This window comes from Chiloscyllium punctatum, chromosome 19 (assembly GCF_047496795.1).
Source record: "Chiloscyllium punctatum isolate Juve2018m chromosome 19, sChiPun1.3, whole genome shotgun sequence".
NCBI classification, from domain to species: Eukaryota; Metazoa; Chordata; class Chondrichthyes; order Orectolobiformes; family Hemiscylliidae; genus Chiloscyllium; species Chiloscyllium punctatum.
The window spans coordinates 63,794,327-63,814,642 of record NC_092757.1 but is presented as its reverse complement, the minus strand read 5'-3'; the positions used below and the strand labels follow the sequence as shown (position 1 = coordinate 63,814,642).

At 41.9% G+C, this 20,316-nt stretch overlaps 1 protein-coding gene across 2 annotated transcripts in view; it reads left to right on the top strand.

Moving 5' to 3' along the window:
- Nucleotides 1–20,316, top strand: part of galnt17 (polypeptide N-acetylgalactosaminyltransferase 17) — a 416,397-nt gene that overhangs the window by 46,149 nt on the left and 349,932 nt on the right. For both annotated transcript variants that reach the window (XM_072589562.1, XM_072589561.1), the window contains one exon: nucleotides 1,272–1,455. In XM_072589562.1, coding sequence (XP_072445663.1) covers nucleotides 1,272–1,455 — 184 coding nt within the window. The remainder of the gene's footprint in view (nucleotides 1–1,271; nucleotides 1,456–20,316) is intronic.

The following is a 20,316-nucleotide window of genomic DNA, read 5'->3' as shown; positions in this document are numbered from 1 at the left end:
AATGACTAACTGGAGTTTTAGTCTAAGCAATTGCATCGAAATATTAAAAATGAAGTCTTGAGATAGAAATTTGTTTCAGCCTGTTTTCTCAGAATGAGGGAGAGGGAGTGAGATGATCAATTTAAAAGACAGAGGTTTGCAACTTGGCTGAAATTTACCCTCAAACTTCAAACGTCAACCACACATAGGGGGAAGAAATGGCCTCGTGGTATTGTTGCTGGACCGTTAATTCAGAGATCCAGGTCATGTTCTGGGGACCCAGCTTTGAATCCCACCATGACAGATGGTGGAATTTGAAATTGACATATATATTAAAAAAATCTGCAATTAAGAGTCTAGTGATGACCATGAAGACACTGTCATATGTTAGGAAAAACCCATCTGGTTCACTAATGTATTTTTAGGAAGGAAACTACCATCCTCACCCAGTCTGGCCTCCATGTGACTCCAGACTCAAAGCAATGTGGTTGATTCTTAACTGCCTTCTGGGCAATTAGGGGTGGGTAATAAATGCTGGCCCAGCTGATGACGCCCTCATTGTGAGTGAATTTTAAAAAAAAATTCATTTGAGCTGCAGATGCAGATCAGTTGATGTCGAGAACAGTCTGGCAGTTTGAAGATGCCCAATTTGGCCCAGCTGTCTCACTGACATAGGCCCGCGAGTAAACAGCCTTGGGGGAGAGACAGGTGCAGGCCATCTTCAACTCGTTGGGATGACATGGAGCCTGAGTGGAGACCTGGCTCCTCATGAAGTTAAAAAAAAATTATGTTTTTGATGGAAACCACTCTTTAAGGAACTAACATATTTCTGGGCAAAGTCTTAAAACAGATGGTAGGCCCCTAGTAATGGCAGAAAAGGGCTTAGCAAACACTTTAGCTGACTGCAAGGTGATTCTGAATAATCTCTGGCCCGACATGGGTGGCAGGAGTTTCAGTTTACTTTAGAACTGTGGCTCTATTCTGCCCCTGGAAAACAAGCGCAGCAAGTCTTAGTTCCCCTCCCATGAAGCCGATGTGACATTTTGCATGTCTTTTTCATTCCTGCCAAACTAGATTGATGGTTGAGGCACCAAGGATTAAAGAATTTGGAAGTTTTATTATCCTTTTTTTGTCTTCAATCTGTGTTAAGTTCTCAAATCAACACACAGGTACTGTTGTGTTTGGCTTTCTTTTCCAAAGAAAAGTGAGACTATCTGAAAAAAAATCTATATAATATTTGCAAGATGATGTACTTACTGTGGCCCATTTTCATGATGTTGACTCCCACTTAGGCTTATCAAAATCTCTTGGACTGATTGAAGGCTTTGGAGGACGCGGACAGGGAGGATTGCCAGCTACACTCACTAATGAAGAAGAAGGAGAAGCTGCAGGAGCCTATGAAAAGTATGGATACAATACGTATCTGAGTAACAAGATTTCACTGGATCGATCTATCCCAGACTATCGACCAACTAGGTGAGTGACAACATGTGCAGCGTGCTCTTTTTGTTTGGGTTAGTAGCAATGTTTAAGAATGCATTAATTCCTTAACTATTGAGTTTTCAAATGGAATGGGAATGATGCCACTAAAAATGAAGGCTGGATTGCTAGGAAATGCTCATTGAAGGCATTGTGTACTCTGTGAGTCAGATACTTTGACAGGCTTCTCTTCTCCTTTTTTAACCTGAAGGTGATTGCTGGCCTAGAAAAGTATTCCATTCAGAGTTCCACTTGGATTTTATTATATTCTTGAGGCCTTTGTAAATGATTGTCAAACTAAATTCCGTTAATTTAGTTATGGGAGACAGTGGCATGGTGGCAATAAAACTGGACCAATAATCTCAAAATCCATGATAATCTTGTAGTGGTATGGCAGTTAGTGGAATTTACATTCAATTAGTAAATTCTAGAACTGAAAGCTTGTCTGAGCAATGGAGACAATAAATTATGAAATAATCATTTATCATAAAAACCCATCAGTTTATTAAAGTCCAATGGGGCATCTGCTGTCCTGACCCAGCATCCAAATCCAGAGCAATCTGATTGACTTAACTATCACTGAAATGGTCTGGCAAGACTTTCTGGGGGCAATTAGGAATGGATAACAAATGCTGCAACATTTGGCAACACTAAAAAAAATTCCAATGGAAACAAATTACACGTTATCAACTCCTGTTCAGTTCAAAATGGATTTCAATTACCTGAACCCATCCATGATTGTTAAATAACAAAGTTAAATGAACATTTTCTCTTTCCCTGAGCTTTAAGAATGCTAATTGAAAATTAATGTATAACATTTCTAATTCTTCTTCGAAAACATGTGCTTTGACAGGAATTGCACTTCAAATGTCACTGGTCAAGTAATAAAGGGCTATTCTGGAATAGGAGAAAATTAATGGAGATGGTTGGGCAAGTTTTTAAAAAGAAACTTGTCACTTACCTGAAACTAATGCTCTGCCTTGGAGTACTTAACATTGAGGGCACCATTTAATAGAGGCAGCTACAGCAGCAGAACTGATGAGAACTATGTATCATCTCTTTTTGGTGGTCAACATATTCAGTGTTAATCAGGAAGAAGACAGGACAGTAACAGGCCATTTTTGGATTTAGTGACGTCAAGGTAGAAACCAAATTATTGATTGCCAATGGGACTGTTGTCCTGAGAAGGAGAACTACTCATTTGGGTAAAATAAAATTGCAAAATTGATTTAAAGACGTGAAAGTTGGTATCATAATCTTGCTGCAGTTTCCTATGGATCTTGCCTTTTATAAGTCTATGGATAAAGGCAAGGTTGATCTCAACTGTGATGCCCCACTCAGTTAAATATCATGTGGTCACTCACTGTCAGCACTCATAACACTAACCACATGGATCCAGTGCTGCAAACTGACCAGAGAATATTGAATCATATTCAGGTAGTAGCCCTGACTTGGTAGTCAATGGTGAAGGAACACTGCTCATGTTTAACCTTGCTAATAGCAGTCCACAATGTTTGTGGTCAATGTTTGAACAGAAACCTGGTATAATTCAAGTGGGACACTCTCTGGTGGGTATTTGTGGTACTCTGGCTGGGGAAGAAACTGAAGTAGCTCGACAAAGCCTCAGACTAAAGAATCGTCACTATGACATGCAATCAAGGATTTTCCAGTAGGGCGACATCCCAACTTTGGGGTCATACGCAGGTCATGAGCCTGTATGGTTAGGCAGTGGGATTGGATGGGAAATATCGCTGGAGACAGCTTCTTAGTTGGCCATTGGTGGAACCATTCCAGCAGTCGAATCAGGGGCCTGACAGCTTTGATGATTCAGCAGGACTGGGAGAGGGGAGAATCATCTCCAATAGCAGGACTACGCTGGAGAACCATCCCAGTGAATTACAGCTTTACTGTGATTTCACCGGCCTACACACCTTCCAGCTTTTCATTCCAGTGTTATTAAAATCCTGCTGCTGAGTCTCAGCTAGGAATTATAAACCAAGAACTGTAAATATGAATTGGATTTAAATGATGTCCAGACAACAAAGTAAGACAAAACAGTTGGGATTGAATGAGACAGACAAGAGACATAGAGATAAATTAAAACTAAATTTTAATTTCTCTTAGCTTTTGAAGGAATGAGACTCTGTATTCATATGGGTAATATAAATATTCCCAAAGGGTCCAGAATTTTCCAGATTTCTTTCCTTAAATAGCCTGGGCTTTCACATAGTTTTTTACCTTCCTAAGAGATTCTTTGGCTTTTGGTTGAATGCAAGATATACATTTTGTAATACACAAAAAACATTGGGTGAGTGGATCTTTTTGTACCCTTTATTTGGTTTATGTGAACATGTATCAGCTTGAAATACTTGCAGTAATTTGTTCAAATGCAAAGATGACCATCAAAATGGCCACCTGCATGGGAACAAATGGACCTGGTATTTCTTACTGGGGACTAACGTCCCGAAGCGGGAATGCATTTACGCATCATAGTCAATGTCACTACATTTCATGCATAACAATGTCACTCTCTGTGTAAGAACAGTGTGGGAAGCATAGTCCCTCATCTGCAGTTGCATGTGTACAGTTGTCTGACAAACAACTTTGGAGAAAGTGAGGACCACAGATGCTGGAGATCAGAGTCAAAAAGTGTGGTGCTGGAAAAGCACAGCAGGTCAGGCATCATCCAAGGAGCAGGAGAGTCGACATTTCGGGCATAAGCCCTTTATCAGGAATCCTGATGAAGGTCTTACGCTCGAAACCTTGACTCTTCTGCTCCTCGGATGCTGCCTGACCTGCTGTGCTTTTCCAGTGCCATACTTTTTGACTCCATCAACTGTGGAGGCCAGGAACTGCAATCTGCAGGTGGTATGATATAATCCTTCACCTGTGGGTTTGTGGACATTGGGAGCAGTATTTCACTTTTACATTTGACCTTTGATTCACAACCAATATCATAAAAAATGATGCAAATAAATCCTATGGTTTCTATCACAATGTGAATTTGTGAAACTTAGTGTGCTTTGCATCATTTATTTTCAATTAGACCAAGATATTCATAAAGCTACTTGGAACAGAAATGCCCTCAGATTCTATCAGGTATGTTGAGCATCAAATTCTTCAATAAGCATACAGACGCTACAGCCTGCCTGCTGTGATGTATGTTTTCAATGCATAGCAAAGACTGCCTTCAATTTTTCATTTACTTACATTGGAAAGTACTCATTTAATGTCTCAAGTGACATCCTGGTCCTCACAAGAATATTTTTCTCCCTGATCAGCTCCAACTTTCCTTTGAATACTCTTTTTTAAAAAATTTGCATTTGTAAATTATCTTTATTTGTCCTTTAATGGTAGCTGCTAATCTATTGTCATGTCCACTCGTTGCCTCATTTACTTCAGTTTTTAGATGTCTGCTCTTTCTACACATAAGCCTGAATCTCTGCTGTGCTATGTTATGACACAAGCAATTGTCGAAACCTTATTTCAATCTATATTTCTGTAGTTATCCAGCAAGCCGTCACCCTGAATAACCTACCTTTCAACCTTCATAGAAATGTATCTATTTTCCAACTAAACTATTTTCACTTTGAATGCCTCCCATTGTACGATATTGTTTTCCAAATCAATTCCATACAACTGTACCAAATTTCTTGTCAAATTACTGTAGTTAGTTTTCCTTTATTGAAACATTTTTATGCTGAATTGTTCCTTGTCTTTTCCATAACAACACTAAACCTGATGGTTTTGTGATCCATCTTCTCAAAGTGCTTTCTCAATGTAACGTGATCTACTGATTCTGCTTCCTTCCTTTTTGGACTGCAAGCACGCTGCTCAAAACACATCTCTTGCACATATTTCAGCAATTCCTCTATCTCTTTGCTCTTCACACACTTACAATCCCAGACTGTAAATAATCAAAGTTCATATTCCTGCTATCTGGTGGCTTATAGTATGTACCTTTAGTTTATAACACCCTTAATATATCAAAATATTCCAGGCACTTCAAATTATTAAACAAAATTTAAGAGCCAACCACATAAGGAGATATTAAGTTTGATGAGTAAAACTCTGGTCAAACAGATATATTTTAAGAAGTGCCTAATGGGAGGAGAGAGGTTGCAAGGTGGAGGGGTTGAGAAGAGAATTGCAGAGCCTAAGAGTCTAGGTAGCTGAAACCATGGTCACTAGTTGGGAAGAAAATCAGAGGTGCACAAAAATCTAGAATTGGAGAAGAGACAAAGTCATGAAGGGTTATAGGAGTAGATGAGGTTAGGTATGAAATTTCTCCTGAATTTACAAGAAATAGAGATACTTATAAATTCTAGCATGGCTCTAATAGTTTTTAATTTCATTGTGTTTAAATAGAGTAGTAGTACTTTGAATGGGCAAGTTAATATATTTAATTTCAAAAGTAACCCATCCCAATAACCACCCTTTTGAAATAGTTGATCAAATTAAGTTATTCCAACTTTTCAAAGTCAGGCTGCAATTCACTGGAGGCCAGCCATATCTGGTTTCCATACAGCTAAACATATGCTTGCTATGTTTTCATTTGTCTTTGGAATATGGGAATTGTACAACTGTAGTCAAACCAAATTGATTGCTGTGGTCAGCCAACACTGTTATTATTTTTATATCAGGCAACTATCAGGGTGGCAGAAAGTGAATGACATCGAACATGGTCATTTTTCATCCAGCATTGTTGAGCATTTCAGCATTTGCATCAATTGAAATTTTAAATTACATTGCTCACGTTTCTCCCCTTTGTAGAATCACAGAAATTACAGCACAGGAAAAGGTCATGCATTCAATTCTGCCAGTGTCAGTACTAGCTCCCCAACTGCAGGAACCTAATTATCCTTTCTTATTCATCATTTCCAACCATTTCTCTGATTCCCTATTCAATGATATTATAACTTCTACTTCTGCAGTTTCTTGTATAGAATTTAGTGAATTCATTCACTCCCTATGTAGGAAAGAAGTGCTCATCTTTATTTCTCTTGTGATAATTCTTATTGTATGGTTCTTTTATCCTGACTTATGAATCAGTGAAACAATCTCTTACTATTTACCTTAAAATCTTTCAAATCTTGAATTGCATAATTTACTATGCAATTTTCACATTCAAATGCCCTGGTAAGTTTTGATGAGTGAAGTATATACCTTGCAATCCGAACCTTTTCTGACTTGCAGCAATAACAGCATGATTGGCTTGACTGCAGTAGCTTTTTGCTGCAGTTTGCAGAAGATTTCCATTCTGTCTTCAGTCCCTGTCTTCAGTCCATCAGGTGCAGTAAAATGTCACAAACTAAACTGAACACCTATCATCTAAAACATCTGTTCAAATGTACTTACACTTTGATGATTTACAGTGGCAATAATATTAAGCATATCCAAGTCGCAATATACAATACATGCATAAAAAATAATATGGTGCTGCAAGGCTGTAAGAAATTATTAATTCATGGGAACTGAGTACTGCTGATTAGAACAGCATTTATTACCCATTTCTAATTGCTGGAATGGAGAAGGTGCTGGTGAGTTTCTTCCTTTGAAATGCTGAAGTGCATGTGGTGTAGGTTCACCCATAGTTCTGTGAGGAAGTAACAAGATTTTGACCCAGAGACAGTGAAGGATTGGTGATGCCATTTGAAATCAGGTTTGGGAGCGATCTTACAGGTAGTGGCGTTCACTTGCTTCCTCTTCCTGTTCTCGATGGCAAAGGTTCTGGGTTTAAAGAATCCAGTCAAAGGAACCGTGATGAGGAGCTACAATGCACCTTGTAATTATTATACACTGTGCTGCCGTTGAGCCTCCATTGTGGAGGGAGGAAATGTTTAAAGTAGTGAATGGCTGCTAATCAGGTGGGTTGGTGGAAAGCGTCTTGAGTGTCATTGGAGCTGCATTCATGCAGATGAGTGGAGAATATTCCATTGTACTCTTTACTTATGTCTTGCAGATTGTAGACAGGTTTTGAGGAGTCAGAGGGTGAGTTACTTGTTGCAAAATTTCCAACTTCTGACCTGTTTCTTGCAGCCACAGTGTTTTATATTTGCTGGAAGGCTGCTTTGTGAAACCAACAGTGTGGTTTCAATTCCTGCGTTGGCTGAGATTATCATGAAGGACTCATCTTCTCAGCCTCTCCCCTCACCTGAGCCTCAAGTTAAACCACCCACCAATCATCTCTCCCTAATGATGGCCCAATGGTGTGATAAGGTCTTGGTGACTTTTACCATATGGTTAGCCCAGTTCAGCTTCTGGTTAGTGATAACCTCTAGGATGTTGATAGGATGTTCAAATCAAAACCAGTGTGCAGGATGTGAATATTTTGGGATGTTTAAGGGTATTTCTGTGTTGGTAGGTAGGAAGTTAATTCCAGTGAGATGTGCAACTAATGAACTGCAAATGAATGCAGAGAGGCCACCCAAAAGTGAGATAGCCATTTTGACATCTATGGAAGGAGGTTTTAATTCTGCAAGTTTAAAATTAATAAAATGTATTTATAAAATAAAATTCATTGAATAATGGAGCTATTATTTAAACTCTATCTTTTTAAGTGATGCAGCATATTGCTGTGCCTATTATGTTGCGTATTTAAATGAGCCAAATGCTCGTTGATTTCTTTAGTCAGAAGTAGCTTTCAGACATACAATAAAAATCGAAGAACACAGTAAGATGCATTTGTTCTAAACCTTTAATTCTTTTTAGCAGTGCTATTGAATCAATCATGATCGATGCAACAATGTTATTTTGACATCTGATAAGAGCACAAGTTATCTCTTTATATTTTGTTAAGGTCAGAGCACAATATCATGAAGACTCTGTAGAATACTAATGGGAAGGTAACCTCACATTGTCTGGTACCCTAGCTTGGTCTGAGCTCTGGTAGGCATGGGATCTGAACATCTGCCAATATTTCCAGCTATTTCATTCATATGTGAAAGTGCACAAGATCAAAAGGATTATGTACCAGATATCTGTACTAACTTATAAGTATTTCCAAACCTACCAGGATAAAATTCCTGGATTTGTACATTAAAATTACAACACGGAAATAGTCCAGTAAGCCTGACCTGTCTAAATCAATATTAACCCCCCAGGCAGATAAGCCATTCCAATCCAACTAACCAATCCTGTGCCTATCTCTCTTCAACCTCCTTCCCTTTGTCCTTCAAAACAACTTAATTCCACTGGTGTGTTGGAGGCTGAGGGATGACCTTAAAGATTTATACAATTCTGAGGGCCATGAATAGGGTGAACAGCCAAGGTCTTTTTCAAAGGGTAGAGGAGTCCAAAACTGGAGGGGTAGGATTTAAGGTGAGGTGGGGGAAGATTTAAAAGGGACCTGAGGGGAAACCTTTTCACGCAGAGGGTGATGCATGTATGGAATGAGCTGCCAGAGAAAATGGTGGAGATGCGTGCAATAACAACATTTAAAAATTATCTGGATGGATACATGAATTGGCAGAGTTTAAAGTGATATGGGTGAAATGCTGGCAAATGGGATAAGATCAGTTTAGGACATGTGGCAGGCACAGCTGAGTTGGGCCCAAGGCTTTGTTTCCATGTTGTATGACTCTGTTGATACAGTTTGCCAAAACCACTTGTTTAGGGAGTGGACATCCCACAGTCATAACACTCTGTGAAGATACTTTTCCTGTCTTCTGTTCTCAATTGCATACATTTAATATAATTTTGTGTCTCATTCTTGGCCCCTTGTACTTAACATTTCAAACAGAGGAAACAGTCAATTTCTATCTGCCCTGATGGCGTTATTTCAAAATGTTAAGTATTATTATCATATTGCACTATAAGCTGTAATAAAAACAGAAAATGCTGAAAATTCTCAGCATGTGATATCTATGAAGAGTGAACAAACAGAATTAATGGGTTGAATCTTAAGCTTTTTTTTGGCCAAGTGCTAATTGAGTCCACTATTTTAATAGGGCTTTTCATCAGAAAATCTGATATGATTTCTAGCCATGTCTTATAAAATTTGCCTCATTAAGTCCCTACTCTAGTGTTTTGGGCCATTCTTGTCTGATTCAATCCCCATTTTACTATGCGTCGCTCCCAGAACTTAGCAGATAGCTGTCAAATTACAACTTTTAAAAGACATCTGGATGGGTATATGAATAGAAAACCTTTAGAGGGATATGGACCAAATGCTGACAAATGGGAAAAGATTAACTTAGGATATCTTGTCGGCATGGCCGAGTTGGACTGAAGGGTCTGTTTCCATGCTGAACATCTCTATGACTATGACTCAAAAAGACCAGTATCCTTAATAGTTGCTCCGTATTTAAAAGGCCGTTGTGCACTGGAGCAAGTATTGCTAATCCAGCATTACCCTTCACCTACAATGTAATGGGACAGCATCCACAAAGCCACTTTACTCATGGCACATACCTGGCTCGCCCACACATGTACAACTCCAATCTCTCACCATAGTTGGTTTCTTAGCCACCAGGCCACACAGTTTACATGTCCTTCTCTCTTTCCTGTCCAAACAACCTCTCCACGTCACTGCTACTCTCCCCAATGCTTACTGGAGACCTGCATTGTGTTGTTGTCCAGTTGGGGATCATCACCTAAAAGGAAACGGTGAACAATTCCAAACATGATTTATTTACAGCCAATAAACACAAAGACAAACAAAATCAATAGAGGCTTCAGTTTGACTCCACAATACAAATGCTGATATCATGACCAATGATGATTTTGTATCACACAACGGTATGCTGCACCCAGCTTTTAACTCCTGAAATCAGGTGTTAATCAGATTCTGTCTGCCTTGTTGTGCCTGATACAGCTGAGCTCATTATCCTGAGAAGACTGTTCTTGTACACTTATCCAACACATCACCATGTTGGCTGCTCCAGTTGTTGGCAACTGGATGATGTCGCGAACTGCATCCGGATTATTCTGGAGGCCCCTTACCCTGAGATTGGTCCAAGCAACAAAACCCCAACTTCAGCAGCTCTACCATCTGCTCCACCACGTTCCTGCTCAAAGCCTTGCATCTACATCCTCTGTCAGTCAGGGGGTTGCACAATGGTGTCACGAGCAATGGTTGCAGCTGGGTAGTCCTTATCCCCAGTAATCAGTTTTGCTGGCTTCTGGCACCTAAAACATACCAGATACAGGAGAATACTGCTGGTTGGAGGAGTCGTGACAGCTAGGTAAAAACAATGACTGCAGATGCTGAAAACCAAATACTGGATTAGTGGTGCTGGAAGAGCACAGCAGTTCAGGCAGCATCCAAGGAGCAGCGAAATCGACGTTTCGGGCAAAAGCCCTTCATCAGGAATAAAGGCAGTGAGCCTGAAGCATGGAGAGATAAGCTAGAGGAGGGTGGGGGTGGGGAGAGAGTAGCATAGAGTACAATGGGTGAGTGGGCTTCCGCCTCGGAACACTTCAACCCCAGGGCATCAATGTGGACTTCAACAGCTTCCTCATTTCCCCTTCCCCCACCTCATCCTAGTTTCAAACTTCCAGCTCAGTTACTGTCTCCTTGACTTGTCCGACCTGCCTATCTTTTCCACCTATCCACTCTACCCTCTCCTCCTTGACCTATCACCTTCATCTCCTCCCCCACTCACCCATTGTACTCTATGCTACTCTCTCCCCACCCCCACCCTCCTCTAGCTTATCTCTCCATGCTTCAGGCTCACTGCCTTTATTCCTGATGAAGGGCTTTTGCCCGAAACGTCGATTTCGCTGCTCGTTGGATGCTGCCTGAACTGCTGTGCTCTTGCAGCACCACTAATCCAGAGTCGTGACAGCTGCCAGGGTAGCAGGCACACACCTTAAGGAAGTGCCAACAGTGGTCACAGATAGCTGCACATAAATGGAATGGAAGGCCTTTGTGCTGATATTTTCGGCAGTGTTCTGACACTGTCCTCCCAGTGCCATGTGTGCAGTCGGTGGGACCCTGGGGAATGCTGCTGTTTCTGAATCCTACTGCTGGGCTGCGGCATTACTATTATCAGGAAACAAAGTGAGCTGGTGTCATCTCACATTGAGATTTCAGGCACTGTTTAGATTCATTTGTGGGTGTACAATGGCGAGATCCCACACAGGTCACCCATTGCTCCCTGGAGCGAGCCACTAGCAGGGTGGCTTTTACCATCACACCCAAGGAGGGTGGGGGAAGTATTCCCATTCCTGTAGCCCCTCAGGTCCTGCTCCAGCATCCAGCACAGTTCTGACATGACGTCCTGGGACATTTGGAGCCTGTGTGGACACCTCCTCACTCATTCTTAGTTGGGGGGAGGTGACAATCCCTGGTCCACCTGCAGGCCCCATGTTTTCTGGTGGGCCCTGTGACAGTGAGCTCTCCCTCAGCTGGGTGATTCTGATGCTCTGCGGGTTCTGCTATTACTCCTGGACACCAGCCCTTGTCCTTCCTTGCTCGTCCTTAATAAGGGATTGACAGCGACCGACATCCCACCATTGGCAGGGCACAACACTCTTGCTGAAAATGACCTACTTAAGGGAACATAAGATGTTTGTTTAGTAATGGAGTATCCTGTGGGCTGCCCCCAGTGAGGTATGCAGCAGCTCAATAACGAGGGCCATGTCTCCATCTTTCATTCAGCCTCAGCCTCAGTGTGTGCACCAACTTCGTGAGGGTGCCTGTGTGACAAACAAGTTACATTAAAGGGAAATGCTTACTGCACTCTGATTCCCTCCCCATCCCAAACCCATATTCCCCTTTTACCTCACCAATTTACCAGTTTGAGAATGGGAATGCAGCAGCTACTGGTTCACAGGTGGCAGATCAATGCACCAGAATCAGGTCACAGCTTTTGCCACCTAGATGCCACTTTAGTGCTGAGGGGAAGCAGGCCACTTATGGCAGAGGGTTGTCCTATTGGTCAGAAAGCAAGGCAGAAATATGTGACCGTAGCAGCACAGTGAAGTGTCAGGATGAAGGCGTGGCCAGTGGGTTACATCTTGCTACCTGGCGCATTGCTGTGTCAGCATCAGAACCGGTATCTGTACCTGGCAAGCACAAAGCATGTGCATGAAAAGCACGGTGACCTATCCACAAGAAGGTTATCACCACAATCAACCCAGGGGCTGGCTGGTTTCTAGTTTAGAGCCTTGGCTATGGTCAATTAAGTAGTTACTCCAACTCAAGTCACGGATCAATGTCCTTTCAGTCTGAGTATTGGGCCACTTTTTGTGCTGAATGTCAAGCAAAATCACCTTGGGTGTCTTAATGATTTGTCTGGGGAGGAATGGGCCTTGCCAGCCAGTTGGTGGGGGTAAGAGAAAGGGGTGTGTACATAACCCAAGGGGTTTCTAGGGTATAACTGGCATTGAGGCAGCTCACTTCTATGGATTGCTCTGGTTATATCCTCTAGTTGAGGGAATGGTTTACAGTCAAAAGGGCAATTGAATCGGGTGGGATATCATAGGATGGGGGAAGAGACTGATTGGTCTCAAAGAGTGGGGAGTCAAGGCAAGTCATTGTCACTCTGACCTTGATATAGTGATGTGAGAGGGTTTGCAAGGGTGTCAGGAACTGAAGGTAAGGCATTATTGATCATAACACAGGGGCTCAACTGAAACAAGGGGAGAATGAAGAGTCATTGGGGTGTTACATCCAAAATTAGTGGGGTACACAGTCTCCTTTTATAGTCCCATTCCTTCACTGGTAACAACAAATGTTAGATTTAACCAGCTGTTAGTATGAACAGTTATAAAGGTCTCAAACGTTGCGGTGCAGTGTTGGTGTCCCTACCTGGTCAGAAGATCAAGGTTCAAATCCCACCTTCTCTGGAGTTGTCTTGTAGCATACCTGAACAGGTTAATTAAAAATATTCATATATTTATTGGTCTCAGACTGTCAGATACTGTATTATGAAAATATCAGCCAGGTTTCTATAGTCAACAATAACTCAGTTTTTATCAAAATCAAACTTACTCAAGCAAAGATTCAAAGATTCACAAACAGTTTCAACTGTGAAAATATATATAACTACCCTTTCTCTCCACATATGTATCTCCTTCAGTTCATTTTAGTCTTTTGAACGCTTTGTGTGACCCATCTTCTTGAAGTAGGACTGCACTTATCCCAAGTCACAATTCTCAATATCTCCTGATGGAACTTGATGTCACAATCTTTTGATGAACCACTATTCACTCTTCATGTGCGCATCTGTGCTGGAGGTTTCCCCTTTTACGCCACAGCATTAGGGAACTCCCTCTGGTTCAGCTTCAGTTTAGGATACAATCAATAGCTCCCCACATAGTGCCCTTCCTGAACATGAAAGGGTTCCAAACCCTTAATATTCAAATTATTTGTGATCACAGCAGACAGATAGTGCAAGACTGCACTAGATATTCAATGGGTTTCTGTGTCTCCTGAGATCTGGACCACTCAGAGTTGCCAATCTCTTTCAAAGGCCCTCTGTCTCTGGGCAAAAAGAGATGTCTCTTCCACCTTTGGTTGATGACACCTTCTAAGGAGTCTGCAGACTCTTGCCAAAGAGGAATATAATGCTGTCTAATGCTTCCATCAGGTCTGTCATCAACTGGACCACAGGCTTTCTGAAAATAGATTCCAGTGCCACACAGTATACCCAGACAGATTGTCTTGCATTTTTGCTTTGTACTATGTCCCTCCAATCTCCAATTCCAAAGTAATTGAGGAGAAGATGCAGGAATGAGAGGAAACCTTTGAGGGGAAAAGTGAAGGTGAATCTGAGGTTCCTGATGTAGGCCAGGAAGACCATCAAAGAGAGGAAGAGAATGCAAGCGTCCATTGAGACAGACAGCTGAGAGAGAACCTTATAGCGCACTGCTCCCAGGACAGTTCAGCTGGATTGAGTTTATTCTGCTCAGACACCTCTGAAGAGTCATGAATAGAAGCTGCTTGGTGTCATTAAGTTGTTCTGCTCTCTGTGGGCACAAGGATTGGGTTTGAGTTCTCTTGTCCACCTCAGCCCTTGCCATTGATGGCTGGAGTGATGGAGTACAGGTTGAAGTGCATAAACTGCAGACACTGACCAGTCTGCCACGTTTTGTGTGAAAGGCAGCCACAGCCGTTCTCATGAAAGGGGACAAACATACACATGCTGGAGCCATCACTGCCGTGAGAGCGTGAACAATCTCCTCCAACTTTAGTTCCAGTTTATCCAGTGCCTCTGCCATGCCTGCCTAATGTTCTCCTGCCTCTGTGTGCAGGTTGACCATTTCTGTTCAAGTCGACTATAGAAACACAACATCTGCATGGGACTCAGCATGATTCCCGAGCTTCAGCAGTCCTCCATGTATCAGTGATCTCAAGTCCTTCCTATGGACACTTGTCAGTGATGTGCTCACCAGACTGTGTCTTCAAGCCTGCTTGAGCTGATATCCATCGTCAAGTGACTGGATCTGTGCTAGTGGAGGGTGCAGGTGAACGCATTGTTAATGGGTCCTCTGAGGATTCAAAGACTTACTCCTCAGAGGGTGTTGCTGGCACAGAGGGGACCCAAGCTGCAGCCTCTTCCATTGATGGCTGTCACTAGTGTCTGCAGAGGGAAGAGAAAAGCTTGATGCAGCAAAGTTGCAGAATAGCTTAAGCAGAGCTATGAGTTTGCCTTCTTGCACATCCGAAAAGAGTAGAGGTGTTTGTTACATACTTGGTTGATACTGAGGTGGATGTAAGCTCTTGAGTGCACAACATATATTGGAAATTGAGGTTTATATTCTGGGGCTTTATGAGCAGCCTGTGCTGTGCTAGAATTAGAGTGTTATAAGTGAGAGAAGATGGTGTCACTTATCATTGTGGAGCACAACGGATCACTAATTTGTTTCTGGCATTGTTTGCGATCTATTTTATGGGGTCCATTGGCACTGACCTGTACTGCCATCTCAACCCAGGCCAAAGAGGTTTGATGGAATAGCCTCCTCGTGCCATTCTCAGGGGAAGCTGTCCCTTTTTTCAGTGAGCCAATCCAGCAGCAAAGCAGCATCACTAAAACTGGCTGCCAGTTTCTGCTCCTTTGCTCCACTTCTTACCTGTTGGAAGTGACCATCATCGGCTCCCAGTTATTCCTGACATGTTCCTGAAGTTGCTGGCTTTCAGTGAGTCAAATGGTGTCCAGCTGCCCTTTAAATGTGGTGCTAAATGCTTCGACCTGGGAAGATTCCATCAAATGCTGGAACTTCCTTTTTGCTTTGTCACATATGATTCACCAAATCATTTGTACAACATCTCAGTTGCATAGATAATAACATGAAAAACATGGGATGCTCACTCGCTCCAGAAATTGGCAGATTTTATGCCTTCTAAGACACTCACTGCCACGCTTTAACTCCAAATTGAAAATCTTGAACATTGACGTGTTTTGCCTTCCTGGGTTGCTGAGTATTTCCAGCAATTTCTGTTTTTATTTCATATTTCTAATGTCCATGATATTTTACTTTAGTGCTTTGTATTCTAATTCTGCAAAAAAAAGTCATGATTTGGAGATGCTGGTGTTGGACTGGGGTGTACAAAATTAAAAATCACACAACACCAGGTTATAGTCCAACAGGTTTAACTGGAAGCACTAGCTTTCGGAGTGCCGCTCCTTCATCAGGTGATTGTGGAGTATAAGATTGTAAGACACAGAAGTTATAGCAAAAGTTTACAGTGTGATGTAACTGAAATTATATATTGAAAAAGACCTGGATTGTTTGTGAAGTCTCTCATCTTTTACAATGACCATGTTGGTTTCAGTTCTTTCATATATACATTCCAAAACCTTTTTTTAAAAGTTATGTTCTCATAACAACTGGTGTCATGTTGGCTCAGACAACATATTGAGGGTGTGAGCGGCCCTGTGTGAGACTGTCTGTGCCACAACGGTCAGGCTGATTCTAATCTAAAAAACAGATTCACAGAATCTTACATGGATTCATGCAGTTTTTGAGCAAAATAAAATGTAATTCTGCAAGTACAAATTCACCCTACAAACGTGTGTGTGTGTGTGTAAAATGCAATGGGGTCACCTGTAGTGTGACATGGACCCAAGGTCCCGGTTGAGGTCATCCCCATGCAAATGTTTCTTTTTACCTCTACATTTTCTCAGCAGCCACTTTTTAATATCCTTTCCATGGAGTGGAGGCCAACACCACACGCAGCATTCTAACTTAGGGTATGATTGAAGTTTTAAATGGCTTGTCGTTGCCTCTTAGCTTTATTACTGTTTTCTTCAGGTAACTAAATCAAGAATCCAGTGAACGTTTTGTACACCTTCGCCAACTTGAGGTGACGCCCTTTATGTGAAGTGAACCTGTGTATCTCAAACTTTGTTTTCCTCCAGCTCCAATTCTTTTTCCATTCAGAATACATTTACTATTGTTTACTTTGCTGCAAAATTGCATCAACTCCAGATTTAACACAGTTAAATGTATCTAGAGCATTTTAGCCCATTCTCATTCTTATAGGTCACGTTTTTGCACATTGTTCTTGACTTCAAAGAAATTAACTCTATCTTCTATTTTGGAATCATCCACATATTTTGGTCGCAACCCTTCCAACCTATATTCAAATAATCCAACAGAAGAGGTGCCAGATCCGAGCCGTGTGGGACATCAACATTAACATAATGAAAAGTTGCCCTTAACTTCCCTTTTGTTTCTTCCCTTCTAAACAATTTATAATAGCTGCTATACCACTTTTAATTTCTTACCCATTAATCTTTTCTCGTAATCTTCTGTTCCATTGTCAAGATTGTTTCAAGTCTACACATATTGCATCATTCCATCATCACATATTTTCCATTCCATGTCAACTACCTCTCAAAGAATTCTATGAATTATGACAAGCACAATTGTCCTTTCTGAAATCTATGCTGGTTAGATCTAACAATCTTTGCTTATCTGGGTATGTGGTATGTAGAGGTTGTATTCTTACATTGCTGTCTGATGCTGCTCTAATAACAAAAATGTCAAACATATAAAATGTCAGAAACAGGCTTGTTACTTATTACAATATACAATTTAATTCTGCGGTTAAAATGAATTATTTTTACTAGAATGAGCTTGGAGACATTTTTAACCTAACGCAACATCAGTGAAGTGGGTGCAATTCTAGGTTTAATGCTGTCTTGAAATAAACCGTGAGTATCTTTGGGCAGGATGGAGCACTGTGATTCCCTCACTGTTAGGCATTTCCTGCCAAAGGAGTTAGCTTAAAATTATTCATAAAACCATTGAGCCTTGTTTTAAACCATCCACTGCAGATTACCTGCACTTCTAACATCTAAGACACATATCATTGATACAATAGACAATAGACAATAGGTGCAGGAGTAGGCCATTCAGCCCTTTGAGCCTGCACTGCCATTCAATATGATCAAGGCTGATCATTCCTAATCAGTATCCTCTTCCTGCCTTATTTCCATAACCCTTGATTCCACTATCTTTGAGAGCTCTATCCAACTCTTTCTTAAATGAATCCAGAGACTGGGCCTCCACTGCCCTCTGGGGCAGAGCATTCTACACAGCCACCACACTCTGGGTGAAGAAGTTTCTCCTCATCTCTGTCCTAAATGGTCTACCCCGTATTTTTAAGCTGTATCCTCTGGTTCGGCAGTCACCCATCAGCGGAAACATGTTTCCTGCTGCCAGAGTGTCCAAGCCTTTCATAATCTTATATGTCTCAATGAGATCCCCTCTCAGTCTTCTAAACTCAAGGGTATACAAGCCCAGTCCTTTCAGTCTTTCAGTGTAAGGTAATCCCGCCATTCCAGGAATTGACCTTGTGAACCTACGCTGCACTCCCTCAATAGCCAGAATGTCTTTCCTCAAATTTGGAGACCAGAACTGCACACAGTATTCCAGGTGTGGTCTCACCAGGGCCCTGTACAGCTGCAGAAGCACCTCTTTGCTTCTATACTCAATTCCTCTTGTTATGAAGGCCAGCATGCTATTAGCCTTCTTCACTACCTGCTGTACCTGCATGCTTACCTTTATTGACTGGTGTACAAGAACACTCAGATCTCTCTGTACTGCCCCTTTACCTAAATTGATTCCATTAGTAATCTGCCTTCCTGTTCTTGCCACCAAAGTGGCTAACCATACATTTATCCACATTAAACTGCATCAGCCATGCATCTGCCCAATAACCTAACTTGTCCAGGTCACCCTGTAATTTCCAAATATCCTCATCACATTTCACCCTGCCACCCAGCTTTGTATCATCAGCAAATTTGCTAATGTTATTGCTGATACCATCTTCTATATCATTAACATATATTGTAAAAAGCTGCGGTCCCAGCACAGATCCCTGCAGTACCCCACTGGTCACTCCCTGCCATTCTGAAATGGAGCCGTTTGTCACTACCCTTTGTTTCCTATCAGCCAACCAATTTTCAATCCAATCTAGTACTTTGCCCCCAATACCATGCACCCTAATTTTACTCACTAACCTCCTGTGTGGGACTTTATCAAAAGCTTTCTGAAAGTCCAGGTACACCACATCTACTGGATCTCCCTCGTCCATCTTCAGAGTTACATCCTCAAAATATTCAAGAAGATTAGTCAAGCATGATTTCCCCTTCATAAATCCATGCTGACTCTGTCCTAACCTGTTACTATTATCCAGATGTGCCGTAATTTCATCCTTTATAATAGACTCCAGCATCTTTCCCACCACTGAGGTCAGACTAACTGGTTTATAATTTCCTGCTTTCTCTCTCCCACCTTTCTTAAAAAGTGTTATAACATTAGCCACCCTCCAATCCTAGTTTCCAAAGTCTGAATTCTATAGCAGCAGCTTTTGCCAGAAGATGCATCTTCCAGGACCTTCATAAATTAGATCATAGAATCCCTACAGTGTGGAAACTGGCCCTTCGGCCCAACAAGTCTACACCGACCCTCTGAGGAGAAACCCACCTAGAGCCATTCCCTACCCACCTAGAGCCATTCACCTACCCTAGTCTTCTGCCTTTACAGAGGAATCTCGATTATCCAAATATCAATTATCCGAATTTTGGATTATCGAAAGGAGATCTCAAGGTCCTGATAGAAACATTACGTTAAAGAGCTGTTTCAACCCTGATTGTGTCTTTTGTTTACAGATTAAAAATGAACTCGGCTCACTGAAGTGCTGCCGAGAACAATGCTGGACAGTCCTGGCACCGTCCCCAAATGACTGACTGCCCGCCCTCTCCCTCTCTCTCTCCCTCTCCCCCCACACTGCCCCTGGAGTTCTACATAGGGGTGGACCCTAAACCCATCTTCCCCAGATAATCTCTCCAACATTGTCCTGCTCAAAATGTTGCAGTAAAAAGTTTTGTGTGTGTGTTTGTGTGTGTACGCGTGCACGCTATTTGGAGACTTCCCCACAATGCAGCAGCAGTCTTACTGTTGGTATACAGTCCAGCTGCCCCAGAGGAGGCAAGGGCATGGATAGGGGTTGGACGGTGGGTGGGGGTGGATAGGGAGACGGGGTTGGGGGTAGAGCAGGCGGGAGACAGTGTTGGATGGGGTTGAGGCGGCGGGGAGTGGACTGTGTTGAGTGGTGGGTGGGTGCTCATGCACAGTGAGCTGCTGCCTAGTGTCCTGAATGGGGAGTGATTTCACAGAAAACTCCAAGCCCCAGAGGAAATCAATTAACCGAATAATCAATTATGTGAACGAATAGTGCTCGCCCATCTCATTCAGATAATTGAGATTCCTCTGTACTCCTAACTAATGCACCTAACCTCCACATATCTGAACAATGTAGGCAATTTAAAATGTCCAATCCACCGAACCTGACTATGGGAGAAAACCAGATTTTGGATTAGTGGTGCTGGAAGAGCACAGCAGTTCAGGCAGCATCCGAGAAGCAGCAAAATCGATTCCTCATACATCACATGTGACATC